General features: G+C 38.2%; 3 protein-coding genes and 1 non-coding gene across 5 annotated transcripts; 3 read left to right on the forward strand and 1 right to left on the reverse strand.

Annotated features, from left to right (window-relative positions):
• Window positions 1–1,038: 1,038 nt before the first annotated feature.
• Window positions 1,039–12,620, reverse strand: LOC136240641 (pyridoxine/pyridoxamine 5'-phosphate oxidase-like). Of its 2 annotated transcripts, XM_066031659.1 has the most exons (3): window positions 12,526–12,620; window positions 12,429–12,477; window positions 1,039–1,827 (listed from the first exon to the last, which is right to left on the reverse strand). In XM_066031659.1, exon 3 carries the CDS (start codon window positions 1,824–1,826, stop codon window positions 1,170–1,172), a length of 657 nt encoding a protein of 218 aa, XP_065887731.1. In that variant the 5' UTR covers window position 1,827; window positions 12,429–12,477; window positions 12,526–12,620; the 3' UTR covers window positions 1,039–1,169. The 2 variants fall into 2 exon arrangements, with proteins under 2 accessions (XP_065887731.1, XP_065887732.1); XM_066031660.1 differs by lacking the exon at window positions 12,429–12,477 and having other exon boundaries at window positions 12,526–12,612.
• Window positions 6,373–9,571, forward strand: LOC136239837 (uncharacterized). The gene is made up of 3 exons (XM_066030588.1): window positions 6,373–6,492; window positions 6,551–7,010; window positions 9,450–9,571. Exons 1-3 carry the CDS (start codon window positions 6,373–6,375, stop codon window positions 9,569–9,571), a joined length of 702 nt encoding a protein of 233 aa, XP_065886660.1.
• LOC136240640 (hyccin-like) lies at window positions 12,620–27,296 on the forward strand. The gene is made up of 11 exons (XM_066031658.1): window positions 12,620–12,851; window positions 14,150–14,251; window positions 14,399–14,530; window positions 20,527–20,580; window positions 22,934–22,996; window positions 23,055–23,170; window positions 25,778–25,873; window positions 26,085–26,246; window positions 26,634–26,721; window positions 26,768–26,837; window positions 26,889–27,296. The coding sequence occupies exons 1-11, from the start codon at window positions 12,816–12,818 to the stop codon at window positions 27,107–27,109; spliced, it is 1,140 nt and encodes a 379-aa protein (XP_065887730.1). The 5' UTR covers window positions 12,620–12,815; the 3' UTR covers window positions 27,110–27,296.
• On the forward strand, window positions 22,147–22,218 carry Trnam-cau (transfer RNA methionine (anticodon CAU)). The gene has a single exon. It is a non-coding gene; the product is annotated as a tRNA-Met (tRNA).
• Window positions 27,297–27,552: the final 256 nt, after the last annotated feature.

Raw genomic sequence — 27,552 nt, forward strand, 5'->3', positions numbered from 1 at the left:
GGTCTGTAGTTTAGGACACCTGATCCTACAGCCTGTTTAAAGATGTATATAGAGTGCTTTTGGAAAGGTTGACTACCCTTTCAAGCCTCTGCATAGATCTGCCCCCATTTAGATTGTAATTAACTAGTGCCTTGTGGTATCATACAATTATAGCCGATATGATGTAATTGATTATCCAAAAGATTCAACATTTGTAGTACATGCTACTAATAGAATTGTGTCTTATAGGTTACACACATGGTTGTCATTATATAATTATACGTCTTCATGCATTGCGCTTAATCACAAAGAATCAACACTCTGACGATTTCAACTGTTTCAAGGATGAGAACTTGGAAAAGGATAGCTATAGTGTAGCTAGCTATCATGACTTTTATGGCTAGTCACCCCAAAGGACAAATCCTAGCAAATATATACATTTGACAGGCTTGTTTTTTGGTATGGTGATGGTCATGATATCAGTATCATTAGATTTGTTATGTAATCTGAATTAACTATACAATGCAAGTCTGCAAGATCTTTCTGGACCAGTGGGTGGGGGGGAAGTAAAAAGCATTGTGTGCAAGGCTGATTACTACTACTAACAATTTTATATGAAGTAGCAATTTACAGATGCAAGTTAATGTAATATCATTCATATTCAATATCATCATCGGTGTGGTATATTCAAGATCATCATCGGTGTGGTATATTCAATATCATCATCGATGTGGTATATGATGCAATGCATGCAACTTCAGAGGGACTCAGGACTCCAAGTACTAATGTTTAAGTGTACTGCATACATAGCAAATTCAGGTACTAACCCAAAGATAGCTTACTTTTTCACATGCAGTCAGAACCAGTGAGTTAAAAAAATATTTTAGTGTTAGACTGCTTGCAGCTGTGACTAAATCTGAGGATGTTTCTGGTAGCTGGTTATATAGTGCAGCTAGTACTAACCTAAAACATCAGTTAAAAGTGCATGTACATGTGATTTAAGTGAAATGATACAAATCACTCATGCACCAGTGTAACTATTTAAGTGATACACTTAACTCACTAGCTGATTACAATATAATTAGTGGTTGAACAACAGAAAATCTATAAGCCAAAAAACAGAGCTAACATAATATGAATAAGAACACAAGTATTGTAGCTACAATCATAAACTCTTTCTCTACTAACAGTCAAGGTGTTAGTCGTTGAACAGTCCATGTTGAGTCACTTTGTCGAACAAAAACAATTCTGTCTTGCAAACAGTTAGTGTGTGCCTGCAGGAACTCAAAACAGGATGGTTCAATGACATAACCCATCCAGTTTGGTGGCTTAGGAATGGGAACACTCTCATCAGCATATTTCTGTTGTGTTTTCTCATATTCTTGCTTCAAAACAGTTTTGTTCTCTATGACAACACTTTGCCTTTCAACACTAGCTACTAAAACCTGTAAAGGACGGGACTCAGTCTTGAAATATCTTGTAGACTCCTCATCTGATAGCTTCCTGATTTTGCCCTCAACACGAATTTGCCTGTCTAATGGTTTCCAGTAAAATACCACAGAAGCATTAGGGTTCTCTTCCAGTTCTCTGCCCTTTCTGCTGTATTGATCAGTACAAAACACTAAACCATTTGGTCCCATCTCAGTCATCAATACCATCCTCACTGAGGGAATAGCTGAAGCTGTGCAAGTAGCCAGTGCCATACTATTTGGTATAGGGATAGCATCACATTCTACAGCTTGTTTAAACCAGTGATGGAATTGAGGGTAGGGGTCATCTTGAGACACTAGATCATCTTTAGTGAAGTCAGGATAACCAGTACTAATAGATGTGTCAGTTGCATCCATTCTACAATGTTGTACCAAAAATATAACATAAGTATATAATAATAATATTGTTGTATCTGTACTTAAAGATTTATATGTATCCATCCATCCAAGTTACTTCTAATTTCACTACTTTGCAGAGAATGTTTAACTATACCACCCTAATAGAGCAATCACTTCAACATGCATGTGATTAATACATAGATGAGTCAGAAAACTCACTGAGATGGTATACTCAACAATAACAAGACAGAAGTATACTTATCATACAAATTTGCAAGGTACATATCATACAATATGGTAGTACCATTAGTAGATATCATAGGGGGTTATGCTTTCTTGCCCAAAAATATCACCCAAATCCATTATAATAGCTTGGCACTATTGGTTAAACAAAACTAAGCCCATGTTGACCCTAAAACCCTCCCAACAGGTTTTTTCATAAAACTTTAAAAATTATTTTATTTTCTACCAACTGACTGACTGCCTGACTAACTGATGCCCCCCCCCCAGCCAAGCATAACTCTACTGTGTGCCTGATTTTTTCACTTTTCGACATTGCTTTGGTCCATCACAGCAGTTACAATGCACACGTCATGTACTTACCTCTCCTTTGTGTCCTATTTCTTTCTCCACTACTGTGGCAAAGCATCAGACGCACTTCTTGTACTGTTCTTTGTTTGTAATGCTGTATAAGGTGGAACCTGAAGAGGAATGGCTATTTTCACATTTCAGTAATTGATAGTTATACATGCATCCAGTCGCACAATTAATTGTTATAATAATCTGGCAGATTAAGCAAAAGATGTTTTTGCATAGTTCAGCTACCACAGCCGGAACTAGCGAGTTCTACATTAATAATTTGAGTAGTAAACACTTTACTATATAGCTGCATGTATAATATCTCATGTAGTAGAAATAATGATTTAGAATTTAATTTAGCTGATTATATCAAATAGATCTTTGTTCTTGTCTGAAAGCTGTTACCATGTGTATTTGGTCGTTCTATTAGAGTATTTGAGTCACTGTTCTTTCATAGAGGTTATCAATTTTTAGTAGGTTTTTGGCCACACTCAAATCTTAGATGTATAGAAGTGGAAAAAGATCTGGCTATTATTAATAAGCATTTTGTTGAACTGAAATACTGACATATAAACTATATTTAGCATTATTATGAAAATGTACAATTGCAGGAATTACAGATCACTTGAGAAGAAGAGTAATATATAATGAAAATTTTGTGGGAGTTGACAATGAACTCTTGCCTAACTTCTTCATCCTAATCTATATTCACATTTAAAAATTTAAATATGTTTTAGTTGCTTTCCTACTTTCATAGTAGTGTTCCAATATTTGCGTTATAGTTGACAGAGAACGATGCTGATTGTTATGTTATATAGAGCCCTTATACAGTTATCTGCATATGTAAAAATTAGTTGTTCACCTCTACAGTTTTTAGTTGGCTGTGTTTGCAAATGTAGTAATTTATAGCTAGCAGCACCAATGATAGTGCATGTGTTTTAGTGAGTATTCTTAAATTCACCAAATATGGTATGCCATCAGTCACCAGCCCAGTTTTGTAAATATTCTTGTCAGATTTTTGATTAAGTGCATGTCCCATTGAGGCATGCCTTTCGGCACAAAAGTTGATACTCTCTTAATAAGACAGTCACCAAGTGCAAGCAAAGTGCTTATATCAAGTATGTCGTGCAGCCAAGAAAGCTGGCATGCCACAACATGAGTATATTGACAAGAAGAAAGAAAATAGCTTTTTCATGAGTGCATAGCTTCATGGCCCCTTCTCCAAAGCATACAATTTTTGCACTATAGCTGTCCACCAGGTAGGATAGACCACACAGCAAATTTGATTAAATTCGCAACAGCTTTTTGCGAGATATGGGCATTCAAAAATTAATTTTGTTTTAATTTCTTCTTATGTTGTAAGGGGGCTACGGGGGCTTCAATTTATTTTTGCACACTGCAAAAATTGCAAACATGTAACTCGATTGTCTTGATCTTTGGCACAAATGACGAGTATATAAAGGTGGATTCACATATGATTCACATACCAAGTTTGCTGTGAATCTGATTGAGTTATGAGTGTTTATTCACTTTAAAAAAAATTAAACTTCTGTCACGGCTACAGGGTAAACCGGGCATGGGAATAACTTGAAAATTGGTGTGTACATAGGCTGATTATCATAGCAGTACCTTTTGATAGTTTGAATAGCAATAGAGCTACAGTTGCAAAGTTATACCAAATTGTTGGATAGAGAAACTCTAATAGAGCAGTCACCGTGGGGTAAAAAGGTGCATTAAAATGTCGGAAAAAAAACAACTTACCAGAGTTCAAACCAGGGTAACACCCAAATCCTTAACCACTGAACCACTGCTATTTTGGCTAATCACCTCACTTATTTTCTGTTTTATAGTAATGAAAATTCTAGCTTAAATCTCTGCTTATAAATAAACGTTTGTAATTTCATAGATCTACCAATATCGTTCTAGAGCATTCTATGTATGTTCTACTAGAAGTCCTCAAAAATGTGCACTCTATTAGAGTATTACAATAATATTACCAAATATTGAAGTAAATCATGCAATGCAATACATTTATAAGTCTTTCTTCAATAATCATCATTGTATCTACATAGAAAAGAAGAAATGCGAGTAAAAAAAAACCCCCAAAGTCAGCCATAGGCTGGTTTTGGGACCTTATAAAATACAAAAAGTAGTGAAATCCACGCAAAAACAGCCAAGCTGTGAAAAAATGTTGCGGCCTTTTAAAAAAGCTTGGTTGAAAAAGGTTGTGAAATCAAAGGTGGCGGCCAAGAAATGGCTGCAATGATGTTAATGCTAATAAATTTTAATAATGGCTGTGTAAAATTTATTAGCATCAGTATCATTGCAGCCATTTCTTGGCCGCTACCTTTGATTTCACAATTTTTTCAACCAGGCTTTATAAAAAGCCGCACTATTTTTTCATAGCTTGGCTGTTTTTGTGCGGATACATACTAATGTATTTTTGTACTCATAAGCACATGCACTGCATTTTGGTTCACTTATAAAATTTAGACATGTTCTACGTACACACTATATATACATCATCAGTAGTGGCAGATCCAAGGGGAGCCATGGGAGGCATATTCCCCCTCCCTCTTCAAAATAATTATACAAGATCGACATACTCTAATAGAGCAGTCAGTCAAATACTCTAATAGAACAGTCACCACATATAACACTATTAAGAATCCTCCATAGTTGCGGAGTATGAAAAATCTAGTATCTATACAGTACCATTCCATGCATGGGCACACATATCCTGCTAAGAATGTTTTGCAAATGAAATGCATAAGGTCTTGTGTATGTGGTCCATAATAATTATAGCTATAACTACAGTAGCTGAAGTTAGAACTACTCATTTCTGATACTTATCTCTATACAACACTTGATCAATGTAGTCCACTTAGAAAGTAGTATGATTTACTCTACATCAAAAGTTTTAGTTCTGAAGCATACAAACAGCTTTAGCTGCAGCCCCCAGCTCCATATACCTACTACCCTGGTGCATCCCCCTTGCCAAACCCTGAATCCACCCCTGATCAGGCCCATAGCCAGTGGGGTTCAAGAGGTTTGGACGAACCCATCTCTGGAATACGAATTTATTTAAAATGTTTTGGTAGGCTGGCAGATGAGAGCATGCTCATTGGCAGAAAAAGGAGGGGATGGACACTAAATTAGCTGGCTAACTGGAGTGGAGCTAAGCCAGGGCATTACCACTTTCAGTATGCATGCTGGGAAATTTGGACCACAGTCCATGAGCTCCGGCTGCTATATAGAAATTTTGGTAGGATACTGTTTATTTGAATTGGAGACCTTCAAAACTAGAAGCGGCAAATGAGAAATTAACTGATGCCTTTGAACAAGTCAACGACACAGAAGGTGCGGAACAGTTTCAACAAGTGTTAGATGAAGATGCCGAATTAATTGATACTGTGCTCTCAAGGATATCAGAGTTAAAGGGAATGAAAAAGGAACTCAAGAGAACACGCAAGAATTTAGAAGCACAAGGTAGAAATAGTCAGACTACACAATTGCAAGGAACTCCACTAAATAATAACTAATATTCGGTCACACCCTACACATGGCCCCATTAGGCCACCTTAACTAGACATAACTCCATTTGAAGGGGATGTCCTGAAATGGTGACAGTTTTGAGACCAGTTTTGAGGCATCATTTGACAAAATAAGTTATTCTACTGTTGACAAAATGAATTATTTGACATCAAAGTTGAAAGGAGATGCCCTAAACAGTGCTCTGATAACCGTTGGACAGCCGATGTCTGACCATAATTATATTTGGCAGGACATAATGTCCTATCAAAGGAGCCCAAAAATCCCAGGGTGTACATATTTGGTTTACTGTTTACTTTACTAATAATAGCTGTCTCTTGGTTGCTAGGAGATTAAACATTCAAGCCACCCAAGAGAGTGACCACAAATGTACCAATGCCAATCCCTCTCTGCTGTACCAAAATCACCTGTAATAGGCTCAGCATATAAAAGAATGTCTATCCTCAGCACAACAAAAGAATGCGTACAGTCAGAGTGCCTTACATCAGAGAATGCCTTACATCAGAGAATGCCTACTACAGGCAGTGTTATAGGTCACTTATGTCCATGCAAAGTATAAATATGTCCGGACAAGTTTGGATTTGTCAGGACATTTTGTCCTGGCACTTCAGAATTCTTATCAGGAGCACTGCCTAAATGCCATTTCTGGTTATCAACTATCCAGTTCCAATTATAGTGTAGTGGTTGATGTGTTGAAGCAGAGGTTTGGGAACCCCCAGCTGATAGTGGACACCCATTACCACAGTCTCTCCCACCTTCCCGCTGCTACCAACCAAGCAGCAAGCCTGAGACAATGTCATGATAATATCAAACGTCATTTACGTAGCGTTGAAGCAATTGGTGAGAATGTTAATCATAGATATTTTGTAGTCTTAATATCTGAGAAACTACCTCAGGAGGTTTTATATCAGCTACACATGTTAAAGGCTGACAATGCAGAGTGGACAGTGCCCAAGCTACACCAACTGTTAGGAAAGCACATCACAATGTTAGAAATGACTGGTGGTAAATCACACCTTCCACAAGCTCCAATCAGACCAAGCAATAGCAAACAATTTCAACAAGAAGGAAGTAAGGACTTTTACCCTAAATCAACTGCTGAGGGTCTCCTGACAGGAAACGGTTGCAGGCCAGAAAAGAAAAATTGAAAGGTTCTTGTTTTAAATGTCTGCAGAAAGGACACATGTTGAAAGACTATCAGAGAGATCGACCCTGTGCTCATTGTGACAAATCTAGTCACCACTGTCTTAAATTATTTCCTAGTAATGATGAGAAATTTAAATGCAACCCCAGAATCTGGGAATATCAGTAATGTAGTTGATGTTGAAGAGATGATGGTGATATCAGGTAGCCAAGTCCAAATGTAGACAGCTACATCTGTGGTGAGGAGCTTGTCAGGTAGTACGTCAATGTCAGACTGTATGATATTAGACTCAGGAAGCCAGAGGACATATGCTACTGAAAAACTAGCCAGGAATCTTAACTTACACTTTAACATACCGAAAAGCTTGCTGTGGACACATTCAATTCGGCACTAAAAGACCGAAGTATCTACAATATAGACCTAGTAAATTACAACTCATGTTGAAGGATGGCAATCCGATGACTTTACAAGTCAGTGTTGTCCCTAATATAACAGGAGGATAACTACAGTAGAACACCATTGGGTCAAGATGACACCGTCTTCCTCAAATCAGAGGGGTTGGAGAGCAAAGTAGTTGATGTACTTCTAATAATACCAGAGTCCTGCCCACTTGAGATGCTAATTGGTAACGATTATTATTTTGACTTGTTACTATCTAGGAAGATTGATCTTGAGTCTTGAGTCCTGTGGATAAAAAGCCATACAAATTGCATTTTTCAATTACACTAACTCACCCATTCTTCCGATTGATATCAGCACCATTTGTTATTAGTAGTGACATCAGGCTTGTGTTTGTTCCAGCCCAGATTTAGGTGGACGTTATCATACAGACCTGCTTTGATGGTTAGTACCGTGGAAATACCACCCATAGGTATTAAATCGACTACCCACATGCTTACCAGTGTTGACGCTACACTATTCACAGAACCCAACTTGGAACAGTTTTGGAACTTGGGAATAACAGTCACCCACTGCATCAGATGAAGATCAAGCCATAGACCATTTTAACAAAACTGTTGTGTTTATGGATGGTAGATACTTGGTTATGTGGTCACGGAGAGAGAAGTTACCAGATCTACCCCAAAACTATCAGTTGACCACCTTACATCAATGTTGCAGAAATTGTTGAAATCTCCTGCACTTCTTGAACAGTATGACCAAATCATGGCAGCTCAGTAGAGGAGTAATTGAAAGAGTAACGAGCAAGGCCCAATTAAACACTACATACCCCACCATCTGGTGATCACCCCATCCAAGAGTACCACCAAAATACGCATAGTATATGATGCTTCAGCTAAGGTCAGAAAGGGTGAGCAAAGCTTGAATGACTGTTTTTACAGAGGCCCTGTGATGCTCCCGAATTTGTATAGATTGTTGCTTAGATTTAGAATGTACAATAGCAGATATTGAGAAGGCTTTCCTGAATATAGGACTTCAGGTTTACGATCAAGATGTCACCCAGTTCCCTTGGCTTAAGGATCTAACAAACACCAACTAAGAAAACAACTTGCAGATATATAGATTCTGTTGAGTACCATTTGGGGTTATATCGAGCCCTTTTTTATTGGGAGTGATAATCACTTACCACTTGCAGAGTAGTAATAATCCAATTGCAAAGGAGACATCTACGTTGACAATTTGATTAGCGGGGTTGACACAATTGACAAGGGCAAATCACTGTATGCAGGAGCCAAAGATCTATTTGAATCTGCCTCATTGAATCTGCAAGAGTGGGCATCTAACTCAAAGGAATTCATTGAATTCATCCCACAGTCAGACCAGGTAACTAAACCAAACCAGAAAGTACTGGGAGTCAATTGGAATCTGCTTAATGATACACTGTCTATTCCTGTGAGTTAGAATACTGAATCCAAGCAACTAAGAGAGATATTCTACAACGTGTTTCTTCTATTTTTGATCCTTTAGGGTATTTCACACCCACTATTTTAAGGCTAAATTGCTTATGAAGAAGTTATGGGTTACTAAGTATAGCTGGGATAAGAAGGTTAATGACAAATGTTTGGAAGAATGGGAGGCCATCAGTAAGCAACTGTCTACCAAGATACCCGTACATTGGCATCTGTGAGAAACCTGATTTGATTAAATACCATCTGGTGTGTTTTTGTGATGCTTTGGGAGTGGCATATACCACTACCGTTTATTTATACCAGTCATTTGGTGATACCTGTAAAGCAGATTTAGTTTTCTCTAAAACCCGCTTGGCACCACAAGGAACAACTATCCCTTGACTTGAGCTGTTAGGTGCACTTATTGGTATGAGAGCCCTGAAGTTTGTGCAGAGGAGCTTCATCAACAGATATCATGCCACCTATTTACTGATTCTGAGTGTATGTTGTATTGGTTAGAGACATCTAAACCTCTATCAGTATTTGTTGCTAACAGAATAAAGGAAATTAAGTCACTAGAAGCAGTATCCTTTTCTCATGTTTCATCAGAGAATAATCCAGCTGACATGGCCACCAGATGAAAGTCTCCTGAAGAATTGTCTTCCTCTATATGGTGGAGTGGACTACTGTGGTTGACGAAACCCGTTGAACAATGACCGCACTCGAAGTTGATAATTGATGAAAGTACAAAAAGGATATCAGAAAGTGAGGTTAAAGGTACTAAGGTTCTGTACGAAGCTAAACTCATGTCTGGGGAGGATCCCTCAGAGGAGCAAGTGAAGCGGCCAGACCTCTCAGATATTGACGAAAGAAGGTATTCGTCTTTATACAAGCTATTGAGGGTCACAGCTTGGGTGTTATGATTTATCAACAAACTGAGGAAGAAGGGTCCAATGACTGGACCTCTAAACACTGACGAGATACAGAAAGCAAAACTGCTGTGGGAACTCTACATCCAACAGAAACATTACTCTGAAACCATTGAAACCTCATAAAAGGAAAGAAAAGTAACTTGCAGATTCAGTAGTGGTACAATTAGGTGTTATGGAAGATTCACAAACGCTGAACTAACACAGGGAGCAAGGAGTCCCAAGATCTTACCTAAGAAGGAGTATTTCACCAAGTTGGTAGAGTATCCTACACTCCGGTGTTTCACAAACTTTGGCACAAACACGACACGAAACGAATACTGGATGCGCCCTAACAAAACAGATATTGAAGAGCTGTCTGACTTGTAAAAGAGCAGAAGGAGGTCCCTTTGCCATGCCCGAAATGCCACGTCTACCATGAGAACGTGTCGCGAGGTCATGTCCATTTGAGTTCACAAGTGTTGATTGTTTTGGACCGCTTTACACTAAACAGTTTGTACAGATATCAGAGCAGTTGTTTCTAAGAAGGTTTATTTATTTGTCTTGCCGTCCGAGCAATTCATCTTGAACTTGTTGAGCAGAAGAGTTCATCTTGTGTTTGTGTAGATTTATGGCACAGCGAGGAGTACCATGTCATGATAATGCTCAACAGTTTAAGGTAGCTAAAGCAACCCTTAACAAGGCTTGGAGCTCTGTGTTGATGAGTGGTGATGTTAGTGATTTTTCAGTTAGATAGAGGATCCAATGGAAGTTTATTGTCGAATTAGCACCTTGGATGGGGAAGGGAGGATTTTATGAGAGGTTGGTGGGAATAATGAAGAGGGCCCTCAGAAAGACACTAAGAAATCAATGCTTGACGGAGAAACAATTGACAACTGTTCTAGCAGTAGTGAACACATGGCCTTTGGTCTATGTTGATGATGACATAAACTCTAGCACAGTGCTTACTCCTTCACATTTCCTATCACTACACTCACAGAATATTATACCTGATATTTTTTGTTGAGGATACTGATTCTGATCTGAATGTCGAAGTGGAGAAGCCGACTACTGCACAGCAATTGTTGGAAACCTGGAAACGAGGTCAGAGTATATGGAAGAATGACTACTTTTTGAGCTTGAGAGAAAGGATACAGAAGTCATGTCACCAAATAAATGCAAGTCCCCGAGTAGGAGATGTAGTGCTGATGAAGGACAATTTACCTCGTGTCCAATGGAAGGTGGGCGAAATAGTAGAACTGTTTGTGGGGAGAGATCAAAAAGTCAGATCAGCTAAAGTGTTTGTTTCACCACACAGTTATTTTCACAGACCACTGAATTTGCTGTACCCTATTGAGTGTCCAAGTGAGCTAGGGAAATGATGATGTTAGTGAACGGAAGCACAGAGAGTAATAAGGAAAATGAAGCAGTTACTAATGCACCTACTGAAGATGACAATGAGGAGATTGAAGAAAGTGGTACATGGTGTGGATGATTTAATGCCTTCCGCAACCAGTGCCCGCCCAATGAGAAAGGCAACAGTTGTTGCCAGAAGGAAGATTAAAGAGTGGCTCAGCCTGGAAGAAAGCATGTTTAGCTGGGGAGTATCGCGGGCCACGAAGATAATGAATGAAAATTGCATCATGGATGATGTGAACTAATTAGAGTTTATTGTAAACAGGTATAACTACTTTTTTTGAGTTCTATAATTAATGAACACAAAACCACGTGCGTATATTTGTGAACTAGTGCTGTTGAACCAGATTTTATATATCGTTTGATACAGGTGATGCGGGCGGGTGATGAAAAACTATACCAACTTTGCCTGGCCTTATAAAGTGATTTGGTGATGCGAACTGCCCAGTTCTGGAGATGTTGTAAAATTTGCAGAGAATGCTGTACCCCGAATCGCAGTGCATAGTTATGTACAGTGTCTAATTGAATTCCTCTAAACTGGTACGGGATCTGTACATTTCACACTTTTTGTGAGAAGGGAGGGCAGCGCCAGACTAATGACTACCATTTAATACCGCACTCAATGTTCCGAGCGGTTAGCTCTTTCCATGGATTGTGTATAATCCACAGGGTATAAGGCCTCTCCAAATAAATTTCCTGTTTCCTGTCCTGACCTCAGGCATATTTGCATGCGGGTGGGCGGTCCATTTCCATTATTTCATTAAGAGATTGGCAGCTTTTCAAGCCATTATCTGCCTGGCACAGCTATAAAAAGCTGCACAAAAACATGTTCCTTCCTTTTCAAGTTGCAAAAATAACACAAACGTGAAGTTTGTGCCAACTTGATAGCACTGCTGACACTGTTTCAAGATGGCTTTTACTAAGCCTGTCAGTATTCAAGAATAGCCGGAAGAATACGGAATAATGGAACCAGATGCGGGCGGTATACGGGAAATTTATTTGGAGTGGCCAAATTAATCCTAGACGTAAACTACTTACAGATTATGGGGTTCATAAATCTACGGTTATAGCTTGAGCAGCTGAAAAGGCTGCAGACTTCGCGATCTGGGGCGAGACTACCTCGGAGACAACTAAAAGTCCAGGACCATAATAATTTGCATACCCTCGACCATACCTGCTAACCACCAGTGCCACGAGATAATCGGTAGACTACAACAAGACCACTACAGTAATATAAGTAGTAAAGACACAGCTTCGCGTATCCAACTCACACTCTCAGATTCTCGAGCAGAAGACCGGACCCAAAAAGCGTAGATAGTATTAGTATACCTCCGGACACTATCTTTAAGGAAACGAGAAAGAAGCGTGCATTGTTTAAAAAATCTAAACACCGCGCGTAAAGAATTATATTGACCTGGATCGCTCGAATTAGATGCTTATTTTCAACCCGATATTCCGCGCCGAAATCAACCCGAGGACGAAACATTTAAACGGATATGTGCCATTAAGTTGTACATAATCAGCAGTATCGCTAGTTATTAATATTGTTAGGATGCTTTGAATGGCAGGCATCAAAGAGATATTGAGACAATATGAGGTAGATTTGTATGGTGTGTTGCATATTGTGAAATGCGTAGGTTTAGAGCTACAGTACATTTGTGTTGTAATACATGTATGCCATGCATGTCTTTCCGTACCCACATGAGCAATACATTACATTCAAGTACCAATACCAAGTACCTCATAATGATTTGCGTGATATCACAGCTGAGTTACTGTCTAAGGTTTGTAATGACGTTGCCATCGGGCCATCTCTTCAATCTCTCAGTGGAGAAGTGATTACTCCTTAGTCTGCCAACCGACAATATGATGCCAGAGCTGATATTCATGCTCGTAGATTTTAGGGGCAGCGGAAAAGTGCCTTTTTTGACATAAGGGTGTTTCATCCAAATGCACAGAGCTACCGCAATGCTTTTATTCTATCTGTATATAGATGTCATGAGCAACAGAAGAAGAAGAAGTATGGTGACCGTGTCCATGAGGTGGGGTTGGCATCTTCACTCCTTTAGTTTTTTCAACAACTGGGAGTATGTGCAAGGAAGCAGTCACTTTTTACCGCCGTTTAGCTAAATTGCTTTCCAAACGTAACACCATGACCTACAGTAGCACTCTTGTGTGGCTTCATTGCTTGTTGTCTTTTTCTCTTTTAAGATCTGCAACTATGTGCATCCGGGGAAGCCGTTCCATCTCTTACAGATCATCTGATGCTTCCCCGGAACTGGGCCTTATAAGTGGCCCTAGGGACTTTTAATTGTCCCCATTATTGTTGTATCAGTTGTGTCCAGCACACATGCCTTTTGTGCTGGGGGTGGTAGGCAAGGGTGCTCCATCTAGCCCAGGAAAAAAAACCCAAGTACCTTAGCTACTTCATCACTGCACACATTTATTTGTATTATATATCATAAGTCGATATATCAATTTATTTATTTGTGTAGTTCTTGTACAAGTTTTAACACAATAATGGATAATTCATTGTAATGAGTTCATTATGAAGTAGCTAACTAATAACCTATGCAAGTGTGCATGTAAGAAATGAAGGCTGTATGGAGTTTGTATTAAATTTCCACACTGTAAAATGTTGCCGTATTGAAATGTCTCTTTCTGTAGATGTTGGGAATTTCCAATGCATCTGTGAATATTTAATGACTGGAAACTGTATATATAGATGGCTACCAGCATAGTGTATTTCTTAGGGATATGTGCTTAAGATCTTGAGGAGGTTTTTAAATAATGGGTATACAACAATTATTAACATATAAATAGTTGATTAATTTGTTGCTTTGCAACAGATAGTGTTACTCGTGTAACAGGTTTTCTTATACATATTTATTCCAGGCCAGCCAATGTACTGGTAGTGTGAAGACATCCTTGTTACAAAATGATCATGTCCCTAACACCGTAGTGCAGTGCTTGAATGAACAACTGGATTCTGGAACTGTATGTTAACCTATCACTTGATTAAATATGTACATAGAGCGTAAAGTAACTCCTAATAATGAACATTTTACAAATCCACAAATTTATGTCTGTTGAAAATATGTGTTTCTTGGATAGTGTTAGTGTTAATATAATATTCTTTTACAGTATTCAGATGGCATACTTGTGGTTCAGTGGTTGTGTGACCTTCAGAAGTTAAATGTTACTGAGTTGAGTGTATTTGTGCTTCAGTTTGTACCCAACATTGCCATCCTGTTTGCTCATTCTACCACCAATGAGGTATAGTATGTTGTGTATGTCTGTGTGTACATATTATATCTATGTATGTGTGTGTGTATGTGCATGTTTGTGTATGTATGTATGTATGTGTGTGTTTGTGCTTGTACAGTAAGTATGATTGTACAGTGTATGTACATTTATCATACTCAAATCACTTAGCTTCACCATAATTTCAGCAATTGTCTGGATGACACTTAGAAATACCCGAAACAGGTACACAAACTATGTGACTTCTTGCTTGGTTAGCACTAAAAAACTTCTGGAAAAAATGTTGAACTGTACCAACTCGTGGCACAAGCCCTTTGGAATTGTCTCTACTTAAATACAATTCCATTAGTTTTCACTGTACGTCTTCAAAGACTCGGTAAAGTATACACAATACAGTTTCGTGGTGTTGGCTGGTGTTGCCCAATTTACGTTGTGCTATAAGACAATTTGAGCTGAATTGTATAGAAATACTTGCTCATATATCATCCTATACACTTACTTTGGTTCTTCACTACCCTTAGCGAAGTTGGTATCTAAATAACTTCTGTAGCCCTTCACCAACTGAAAGGCAAATCCGCAAAACTACGAGGAATGCTTATTTGAAATGTACATGTCATATTGAGTACTCAAATGGAACTTCCAATCCCGTGTTATTAGTATAGTATCTATGCATAAAGCGACAGGTCCACGTACAGCTAGATTCGAGGCTAGATTCAAGGCTAGATTCGATTTAGTTTTACATCATATCTACCATAACAACTTCACTGTAAGAACTTGTACTGCAGCTAGTTTCAAGCCTACAGGCGATAGTTAGTGAATTTATGCTGGTTTTGTGGTGAAGAACACTTGAGAACACCTGTTAAAGGAACTGTAAATCAACAGTACAGTGGTCGAAGCACATCAAAGTTAATATTGATGTTCTGAATACATTTAAGGGTCAAATACAGCAGATGGAGGTACAGAAATGCGAGGAAAAACAATTGCGATGGCACCACTGCAGCCACTGGCAAGATATACGTGAGATATTATCCCTACCAGCGGAGAAGCGACTCAGGATAGGGTAGCATAGATACCATTGTTTGTTTCATGGTCCTGCTAACCCAGCTTTGTAAACAAACCGAACTAATCTTATTTCAAGCATAATGAAGTGTGAGCTTCGATAGTGCAAAGCACTACAGGCTGAGACTACAGAACAACTCCGCTATTGTTTTCCAAGTTGAAAATGAGAGCTTGCACATTAAACTGCACATTACTGTTAATCTACCTTCCATTATATAGTGTGTAATAACAGTACTTCCGGTTTTTTGTCTTACATCACGATGTGACGTAACTAGACTTTGTGGCTTAATATTTTGGTATAACAACATAAATGAATTATTAGAAAGGTGTTTTTGTGCATTGCATGATACAAACAACATGGCAAGTGAATTTTCCATGTCAGTGGACCTTTAATGTAAATAGACAGCTACTGTGTTGAGAAGATGGTATATACGAATGACTATGCTTCCTAATAAGGCTGGTCTGTATGTCCATTACGCTGACAATAACCAGTAATGTTTAATGACACTCCATATACGGCTGGTCCCTATACACCTGTATATATTCATCAATGGTAGCCCAACAACTTACATGTTTGATTAAAAGATGAGATCTAATAGAGAGGGCTTATACAGAGAGCATACAGTTTATAGTCTCCACATAAATCTCATGACCTAATTGTTTTGTACACTTAAGCTATGCATTGACATTTGTTATATCAAGACACATAGTAGTATGTTATTCTGCTAAAGAATGCTGGTGCAAGCATGCAACTGACAAATGTATAGGAACCAAAAACATGTTGTCATACCGTATAGCGAGAAATTTTCGAAAGGTTAAATTTTCGAAAAATTCGAAAATAACAATGTGTTTTTGAAAATAGCTAGCTAGTACATCTGGCCGGCTTTGAAGTGACAATCAAAAAAGTATAGCTAGGTATATAAATTGATTTTTGCGAGTGCACGCATGCATAGCTTCTGCTAATATCAGCTAGTTATAGGCCTAATGTATTATAGCTAGGCACTGGGCCACACACAAGTAGCTAGCCATATAGCTATAGCTACCATGCGCGTGCATATGAGCGAGCACGAATGACACCATGAGTCTTGAAGCCTATAAGAGCTCGAGAGACCAGAAATTACTAGGAAATACTATAATTATCAGCAAAAATCTATATGGGCTGAAAAACGCCATGTACTTAGCTATGGCTCGATCCGCAGGCCACTGAGGCGAAGGAAGTCCGCCAAACAACATGGTTCAACCTATGAAGGAAGACCCTAGGGTAGCTAGACGAGATTCTATCAAAGCCAGATTGGGCATTTATCTAGCTATACTGAACAATCAAAGCAGCTATGTATGTGATCAACGCAACCACTATTAGCTTTTTCCGTGAATTAATTATCTACGATGCGGCGCAGTAAAGAGGCATTGTTTCAAAAATATTTTTTCAAATTTCCAATCAAGCACTCTTTTCTGAAAATTTAACCTTTCGAAATTTTCCCGCTATACGGTACATCCATACTCAGTCATGCCCGGATACACTGTATTTCTTTTTGCTTGAGCTGAATTAGTACTGTGTAGTCTTCTCCCAAGATATACGTTTTAAGTTTGTCTTATTTTCTTCATTTTGTATATGTAACTGGCTGAGCAGAAACTAGCTGTTTTCACACATTTCTTGAATTTCATTTTATTGCTTCTCTGTTGTCTATAGTAACAAAGGAGTAGGCAGCCATAGTTTCAGTCTTTGTGATAAATAGTCACTAGACAGTTGGAACAGAAATACAGTGTAAGTTCGATTTTTACAAAACAAACATCAAGCACAGTCAAGATACTCTAATAGAACAGTCACTCTGAATAAAAGAATATACACAAAAGCTTGAAAATACTGTAAGTCAACATGGGTTCAAACCAGAGACCTCTAAACTGAAAACTCCTAAGGATACTGTGCCACTGCACCAAAGTACAGGTGGGGGAGGGGGTAACCATGGAAGTTTTAGAACATTGTATTGAGTGTTATGCTCCATAGCCAGGCTAACAAATGGCAAAAAAATGTTATCCATGCCATAACAGTCAAGCTGTGCAATGTCATTGTTATTATTAGCATCATGCATTACTCGGCTTTGATTTTACAACTTTTTAATCCCAGCTAATTTAAGGCTGCAAGCTTTTTTACAGCTAGCCATGGGATACTTTGGACACAATTAGACATCAACACAAACATCCATCTCATTTCATGACTACCAGGAGTACATATGCGCATGTGCTCCTGCTACTAGTAAGAATACAGAACAGTGCCAGAAATAAGAATTCGTCATTGACTGGTCAAATGTCCTAGCAAGATTAAATTTGGTAGGCTGTTTCCAGATTTGATTGGCCATCTTGTCTCCTGGGAACAGCAAGTGGTATGTAGCTGATGTGCTTCTGAGGACAGCATCACAGGATATTATACTATTGGACACCACAAGCAATCTTTCATAGGTCACCAGCATATGGAACACCTAGAAACACTTCTAACTCCACCACATACATTTTAGGAGCCCATTTTCATATAGGCTCCTATTAAATTTGTTAATCAAAAATGTGTGCATTAACTAACTTATTCTATGACTAGCTACCTTACAGCATGATGACTAAGATAAAGCACGTGAGCTACGAATATCTATCAGGTTAAACGCCACAGCTTTGGTAATAGCCACACCTCATCTTTAGAAGAAGCGTACTCCAGTACATAGATTAAACGTACTAACCACCACATAACAATGATTCGGCTACAGCAACAACCGCTACCATCCCTTACATTATCCATGTTGAGCCAGCTTACCCTGGGCCATGAGATATGATTATGATGTGATTTATCGTCTGATATTGCTGGTTTCCACTGTTTTACTTCAAGATTAATCGCTCGGTATATCCCTGATGTCAGTAACGAAGGGGGCATTACTCCTGGCCAATGTGGCTCAACTGGATCCTGCCAAAAACTAGACACAAGTCGCTTTAAATACCTTCACTCAATAGTCTGAATATCCTCAAATGTACATAGTCTAAATGCTTCCAATGTTCCGAAGTCTTCACAAAACAACTTAAGTTTAAATCCATCAATGTGTGCACTGAAGTGGCCTACACTGGCATCGCGACGACAATACCAGAGTGTCATTGTGGTGCACTCCATTATGCATAAACAAACTCCAATCAATTCCTGTCACCACTTTAATCTTAACACTAACTCTACACAATCTCGTCCACTGACTTTGCAGACTCGATCTTCTTCCATCAATGCATTCAGATATTCCTTCTACGTGAACACACCATTTGTTTGGAACTCAATCCCATATGAAATTTTGTCCTTACCATCACGCTTATTTAGATCATGGCTCCGATGTTACTTGTTTAACTGATGTCTCTCACTTAGTATCACTTTTTGTATACAGTAAAACCTCTCTTAACGGCCACCTGAGTTGGGCGGTCACCTCCCTCTATAACATGTATAACAGCCAGCTTTTGAAGTCCCAAATAGCACTTCATTATACAAAAAGCCTCTCACAAAGCGGCCAGCAACAGCCATGATGGTGAGTAAACTAGTATAACAGTTTATAATCACAGTTGTGTTCTGTATAGGTAAGCTTATAACTACTCCAAGGCTTTGTCTCTTCGCGTGATTCTATATAAATTTCACCTCACAATATGTTGATTTGTAAGGTAACTCTTACTCTCAGCAGCCTTCAAGTTCAATATATCACAACAAGTATGATTATTAGTTTCCTTTACCATATATCCTGAATTTACAATTGTGCAGTTACCGGCTAACTGTCTTTCTAGTCTAAAATAAAAGTTAAACTACAGTTTTTCCGTCACTGGCTTTGTAGCAAGGCAGCCTAGTGATAATGTCTCCATACAGTATCTTCTGGCTCTTGTTGGTCATCCTTTCTGCTACTTTGTTTATGCCTTTTAGCTATGTAAGTAATGGATTGAAATGTAGGCATGTGTGAGGATAGCTATAATCCCAGGAATCTTCATATAAAGGCCAAGCCTTGGTTTGTGGCCTATGGCTGCTTTATAGAGGATATTGAGTTAGGCAGCCACCTCTCTATAAAGGCCAAATATTTCTGGCCCAAAGGTGACCGCTTTTTCCACTGTAGTTGTTTTTGTTTGCTCGTTTGTTGTTTTTGTTTGCTTGTAGATAGTCAATTTCTTTAGTCAATGTTTCTGTATTGCTTTTTGTACTATGTATGTGTATTGGGGACCACCTTGTACAGGCTATAAGCCTTTAGTGTACCCTTTCTTTAGATAAAATTGATAGTAATAATAATAATAGTGCACCAAAATATTAGAACAAGTCTCCTGTAATCTGTGGTCACGTGGTAACATCCTTTTTCGAGCAGGCGCTTATAATGCTTGATAAGCGTCGTTCCGAGAAAAAGCGGTCTGGCCATGCGAGACTGTATGGGCCCCCCATCATCACTGGGACGTTGAGCAGCTGTGAGATACGCTATCAGCTTGATGTGACATCTGTTATAGCTTGCTTGATTTTTCATTTGTGAGCTTTTACCAACTGTCTTGCTGCTTGTCGGACGTTTGACCGAACAAGCCTCCAAATAGTCGGCCAAAATGTGATTTTGCTCAGAAAATGGCCGATGGCCGACTGTTATTTCTGGCACTGACAGAATAAAACTGTTTGAATGTCCACACCTTTGTGGAGATCTGGACAAGTTGTGTAGTGTTGCTAGCTTTATCAATTCTTTGGGACATGGTACAGCCTCCTATGGGTAGGCACGACCATGCTAGCACACCAGCTGAAGGTTTGTTTTGTTTTTTTGATCTTGCCTCTGTACCATTACATACAGCAGTACTGTTCCTTGTATCCTCCACCTTATCATATACATCATGTATCCCTTGTGGACTTTGTTTTTGTGAATTCTATGTAACCATTTCATATGTCTTGTTCATATGTTGTATTTTGTATGCACTTGTAGCAGTTCAATACAGTTGTTCAGACTTGCTTGAGAAATGTTCTACTATTAGCAGAGGTTAGTAAATTGCCTGTCAGTTTTCATGTGCCATATTATGTTGTAACTATATTAAAATAAGGATCCAAGTGATTATGAATGATGACATTACAACATAGCTATGTGGGAAAATCCCTACTTTGGCATTGAAACAACATAGGGTTTTTCCCACAAAGGTATGTTGTAATGCCATCATATCTTATATTATCGCTTGGATCCCCACTTTATTTTAAACATTGATTACTAGTTTGTTTACTTTTTGTTATAACATAGTTAGAGCTATATATTGTATATATACTTGTTCTAATTGTACATGGCTGTTGATTGCTTTATTAGAGTGTCTCACTCTCGCTACTGCAAGATCTTGAGTGGATTAAAGGGTGTGGTTGTCGTACTCTGTTTTCAGTAGCAAACCAATTGTTGTACCTGTAGCTACTCGCTATCTTCTCTCCTACAAGCTTCAAGTGTCATATTTGTGGTATTTAAGCACGCTCTTTTAAGGAAAATGTAAACAATTCCTTTGTATGGTTTCCTTGCATGAAAAAGATGATGAGTAAAAGGCAAAGTATAGAGGGGGACAGACACTCTTTGGAACCCCAAATGGCACGTGTCACAAGTGAGTTTATTTTTTCTGGCACGAAATGCTAGTTGTGTGCTTCACATTGTGTATCCATGCGATTGTAGCAGACAGACATAACTTGGGTTTTGGTATGTTTAATTCAATATCTGTTCTGGATTTGATGCTAGATACACTAAAACTCTTCTGTAAAGCAGAGAAGGTTAGTGTTTGGTAGGCAGTCTTTTTTTTTTTTGAAAGGGGGAGGAAATCCCTAGTTACTATGCAATTCTGCCATACTTTATGATATATTGCTATCAAATTATGAGTTCAAATTTTAAGTTCGTTTGTTTGACTGTCTGTGAACTTTACATTTTGTTGCTGCCAACATACAATTGATCCTATATGCACATGTGTATGATCCTTGAAATCAAAGTAAATAAGTGTGGTGCATGGTAATAAGTTTCTTTGATTTTGGGCATAGTAACGTTACCATGATAGTGCTGTATATAGACCAAGGTTGGCAATTCATCCTTTAAGAACTTGGGTCATGATTTTACAGTAGGTCGTTTATAGTTTGAGTGGACAGTGTTGTTGGAAATGTCAGGCTCTCATTTTACACACTAGTTCTTTGCTTGTGGTGTGTAATAGTAATATATTGTGCACTAAGCGTGAACAAATATTGGCTGAGAATGGCAAATGTTCTGGTGTTTGAAATCACTCAAAACGTCTGGTCAAACAGACAACACTAACGTAATAACGTTGTACTGTAATTCCATTAATATATTCCCTGAATTTTGCTGAGGAATTCATAAAGGTATGTGTAGTACTGATTTACTCATCTTGGGACTTCAGTGATGTCAATTACTGTACTTGTCGTAGTACTGTGGTTGTAAACCAAATATGTACTGTAGGTTGGTACATAAATTGGTGAATTGGATCCATGCATCTTTTTATGCACATACGGTATGCAAGGAACTCTTCATTGTATTGTCTATGTATGCAAGAATTATTGCTGCCATTATTGCTACAGCAGAGTGGCGCAGTGGGAGCGTGCTGGGCCCATAACCCAGAGGTCGATGGATCGAAACCATCCTCTGCTATTTTTTCTCCCTCTTTTGATTTTTTTTTTGCCTTAATTGTGATAGCCTCCTTATAATTAACACGTGTGCACAAGTCAATTGAGCTTGTAAGGTAGTTGGAGAGAGAGTCAGTTAAAAATTATGATGGGCATTCTATTCTGGAAACAGCTGCTACTCACTTTGCCCAGTCCAGCATAGTGGCAAGTTTCTGAGGCATACAATGTACAGTAGGTATACTAACCCCAACATACTATGTTGAGGGTCTCTACTTGCATCAAGTATTGATTGAAATGGGAAAATGTGTTTTCCCCCTTTATATGGCAAATATTATATACTGTAAGTGCCACACGTACAATTACATCATGATGATGTAGTCCCATCACCGACAAGCATCAGTTTCGCCTGATTGTGCAGCTGTGCTTGGTCATGAATAACACTGTCCTTGAGTAGTACACTACCAGTGAAACCTCATGCAGTGTAGCAGTCACCTCTTTAATAAAGTGTAGTGAACATTTCAAGTAGGTTTCTAGCATAGTGTGCTTAATGACCTCATTAATAAGACCACCTCATTATAGCAGCCCGAGTTTTGGTCCCAAAAGTTTCACTGTACATTAAGATTTACAGTCACACATACACATACACACACATGTAAATGCGTGTGCATATGAGTACGTGTGTGTGTGTGTGTATGTGTGCGTGTAACAAATAGACTAACTGTACATTTACTCTTTTATAGAAGTCTAAAGTGTTTGAGAAGCCTAACATGCCACACTTGGGGAGGCCTTCAGTGTTCCACAAGGTAAACATCTACAAGTACATATGTATGACAGATGAATGATTGGATGTGTTCTGTATAGCCTTCATCAGATGTGCCTCAACCACTGACAGTGTCAGCATTACAGAAACATGATAATGTGGACAGTGACTGTCTACAAAGGAGTGTCAACTTTGAAGTTATTAATGAAGAAAATAGGTTTGTGGTTTGTGGGGAGGGACTTCTGGTGGTAGCTAGGTGTCATATTCTAAGTGAATATGATCTAGCATTTGTGGTGGTGTAGTGGTGTGGTTGTTGATTTAGGCCTCCCAGAAATCTAACCACTACATTGCTGTATTTGGCACAGGTATGTTCATGAACTTTCAATTTAAACCATTTTTAACCTAACCTTTCAAGTCTAGTGCTATGACTATAATATTGACGCCATAACTCGACTACTGATGGTTTATCATACGTGAAATATGTATTATTGAAGCATAAAAGTTTTCACACTAAAGATCTCAGTGTTACCAATACATTGGTTGGGTGCTGTCAAGATATCCAGACTGCATTCTTCCGTTACATATTGCTGACACATGCTTTTTGAAAGTGTGATGCAATACCCAATGCATGTATCATGGATCTGTCTTCCTTTGTATACCTTTTTTTGCTTGCAACGCAAGGTGTTGACTCATAGATAGTAATCAATGGCTTCAGGTATTGTCTATCACTTACAGTAAGAATAAAACAGAAATTGTCCGTAAGTTTTGCACCATGCCTCAAACAATTTAAATAAGTGGATTAGTTCTGTCAAGAGTTCATAATATATATACTAAGGAGAGTATCCTACTCTCATATACCCCTGTAGAAGGGCGTATCGTGAAGTTATGACGTAACACTTCTGAGTTCGCCTGTTTTTCTTTGTATAAATAATGATGTCATTAGTTGAACATGGTATCGATTGAGTGCGTGCCTAACAACGTCGCTAGCAACTAAATCATCTCCAGCTCTAAGCGTTTCTCACCAAACTACAATTGTTCCTTCATGGGTTAAGACCGCTTAGTAGGTGTTTCTTGCTAGGCCATTCGCGAATATGGCTATTCTGAGCGTCGCGAGTGTGAAATGGTGCTAACGATACTTGTACTTTTACGGCTGCTCGTACGTCAGAAACCACAACATCTTGTCGCTACGTCATAACTTCACGATACAGGGGTATATGAGAGTAGGATACTCTCCTCAGTATATATATTACGAACTCTTGGTTCTGTGTATTTTATTCCCTATGTATAAATGGATAGCCAAAAACAAGTTACTTTACTTACTAGTAATTACTGGCTGTCAAGTTTTGGGGTATTATATTTTTGTTGTGTAAATTATACACACCTGGCACCATTGTTTCAGTATATGAATTACATAAATGCAAGCTAGCAGGAATTGTTACAATAAAAATTTCTGTCATAAAGGGAATCATAACATGACATGCAAAATTGTAAATCCTGATATAAATAATGAAAAATTGGCATGTCAGGTGATGATATGATCTCCGTACAATCTGTTTTTGGTTGATTGACTAGGGAAACAAAGTGTAAAAGTCACATGCTTCAAAGTAGCCAACGAAATCAGCCGTCCACCTGGTGTGAAATTTCATTGGTTATTTCTATTCACATGATATTTTTTATATTTGGCTTACGTGGACTGAAATAGACTGGTAGAGACACAGTGATTGGTATAGCTTTACAGTGACAATATCCTAAACAATGTATGTATGCTTTGGGGGGGGGGGGGTGGGATGGGGATGAAAATATTTCATGTGAACTAATTCAGCTTCTACACAAAAAGTAGAGGAAGGGGTACAACAGGGCACAGTAGTTTACTTAGTTTGTTGTTTGCAATGATGTGATTAACTACTATTGAAGAATCAATACCGTCACCCTACCACCCCAATAGTATGAAGAATCTACAACCAGCTATAACATTCATCACATCATTAATTTTGAGAATAGCTAGATTTCCTTTATTTAATAGCTATATATATATAATTATATATGCTTGCATCGTTATTAATATTATTTTTGTGTTCCTATGTTATAATGTTATCACTTAACTGCAACATAATTAATTATAGACATTTATACAAATCATTTAAATACATTAGCTGACATTTAAAACTAAGACATTACCCAATTGTTTAGCATGTAATCAACAACACAAACTTGCAAACTCTGATACAACTGAAATTGCATCATGCTTGCAATTGATTGTATACATTAATGTTGACGCTGACAACAGTTAAACTGAAGTGCCAGCTGGTGCTATATAGCAAATTGTTCCTCTTGGCACAATTTCCACAAATTTGATCACTGATTTACCACCTACAAAATACCAAAACACATTTAATATTCCAGTCAAAAATCACACATGTACCACACACAATTATATCATTCGCTCAAGCTCACCCCACAATGTTATAAACATCTGTCTGGTAAAGACATCTGTCAGTTTAGTAAAAACATTTTTGTTAGAACTTCCTAGTGTACCTTGTACTAACCCCCACCCCTAGCATGTAACTAAGGTGTACTTCCATCTCATTATAGTGCCTTGTCTGGTACATAGGTAGGTCCCAAACATACTGCGTTTGCTCAATTTTTAAAGCATCCTTACTAATGGTTATATTAGTTGCTCTATGGGATGTTCTATTAGTTCCATAACATGGTTGAGTTGATGTTAACATGTTGACCTGCTTACGTAGTTCGTAAACTGCTAGTTGTGTGTGTATAAACATACTCTGTATCTTATTTTATCACTACGTGTTTTTCTCTATAACAGGTTAAATTTCCTTAATGCACTGGTACAAACTTATGTCTTCTACATCATCTCTTTGTCACATTTATCACAACTGCAGTATTGTCACTTCTGTACCAGGTGTGTGTGCGTGTGCGTGCGTGCGTGTGTGTATTGTGTGTAGTGTAAGTGCACACACATATTGTAGTGTGCATTCTATAATAGTGTTCCATGGTGTTGTGTATAATACTATGTATGTGAGTACTTACGCACATCTGTACATTTGTACGTACTGTGTATCACATGTGTACTTGAACTCACCTACCCCCACCACTACAACACTTGTTAACAGGTTATCATCTCAAGGAATGCACTACACATCCAGTTTACAGGATACTTGTAGGGGTAGTGACTGCCTGTCAGCACCACAACTGGACAAATTGGCATCTCTTAGGAGACACAAAATGTCCAGCACTCTTCTGTGCATGCTGCTACATGGACTGCAGAGGATATTGTAAGCATATGTACATGTTTGTATGTGCAGCTATGTTTTGAGTGAATGTATATTCTGTAAATAAAAATTTTGTATTATTTAGTCTCATTTGCAAATTTGATGTTAACTGCTATATTTGCCAAATTGCTTGACATGTTGATTCACCAAACCCTGCCAAAAAATTGTCATTTGTGGTACAAGATTTTGGACTAGACATTGTGTGATTTGACAGATTTTTTTTTTTTAAACTTATTTTCATACCTCAGGACCAGTCAATAATGTTTTTCCAGCTCAGTTTATGTAGTGGGTACTTTTTGACCATTAGCAGGTGTCCAGATTGTGCAGGTGTCCTTTATTTTCTAGTGTCCATGTATTTAATAGGCTTCACTGTAAATGTATTTTTTGCAGGTTACAGTACAACAGCCCAAGTGCCAGACAGAGCTTGAAGGCAGTCGACATGAGAGCTAAGTATGAACTATTCCCAGCTGTTATTCAGGTAACCACTTACGTGTGTGTGAAACTGTTAGAATACATTACTGTAGCTATCCCGGTCAATAAGGACCCTGCTGGAGAATGTTCACTCATCAAAAGTGCATTATTATTTTACAGATGGTAAATTGTATGTCTTGCTATTGAATATTTGTTACTGTTCGTTGTTTGTAGATGACAAACAGATGCCGATTGATGTATCTATTGCTGGAATAAGACTTACCGATCCTAGAATACCCAAGGATCCCCTGATATTGTCATTACTGAAGTATCACTCACCATCAACCAGCAATGAAGACGATGTCGATTCTTCAATTTTTTCCTCAGTCACTCCCAATGTAACTTTTACCGTCAAACTTGATAAAGAGCAACAAATCAAGGAGACAGATGTATGATTTTAGGGATTAAATGGTTAAAGCACAAAGAACTGTGTACATGACCATGCAGTGTGCATACGTATATTTAAAAAAAGCTAACTCTATTTAATAAATTTAAGGCAAGCTGAAAGACATAGTGACAAGACATGACCATGCAGTGTGCATACATATATTTTAAAAAAAGCTAGTGATTAACTCTATTTAATAAATTTAAGACAAGCTGAAAGACATAGTGACAAGATTTTAGTGCAACCATAGGACTGTGTCCTTATTAGGAGACAACCACAGGACTGTGTATGAACAGGCAGAAACATTGATGTTGTTTTCACAAACTAAGCATTGTGCAGGCAATTTTTTTGTTTATAAAAATAGCTCACATGACTTAGAATGCAACTTTCCTATTCTGCTCTTGGCAGTATATTCAGCCAGTACAAACAAAATCAAAAAAAGGTTGCAGTACA

The sequence above is a fragment of the Dysidea avara genome, chromosome 12 (genome assembly GCF_963678975.1).
Source record: "Dysidea avara chromosome 12, odDysAvar1.4, whole genome shotgun sequence".
NCBI lineage: Eukaryota > Metazoa > Porifera > Demospongiae > Dictyoceratida > Dysideidae > Dysidea > Dysidea avara.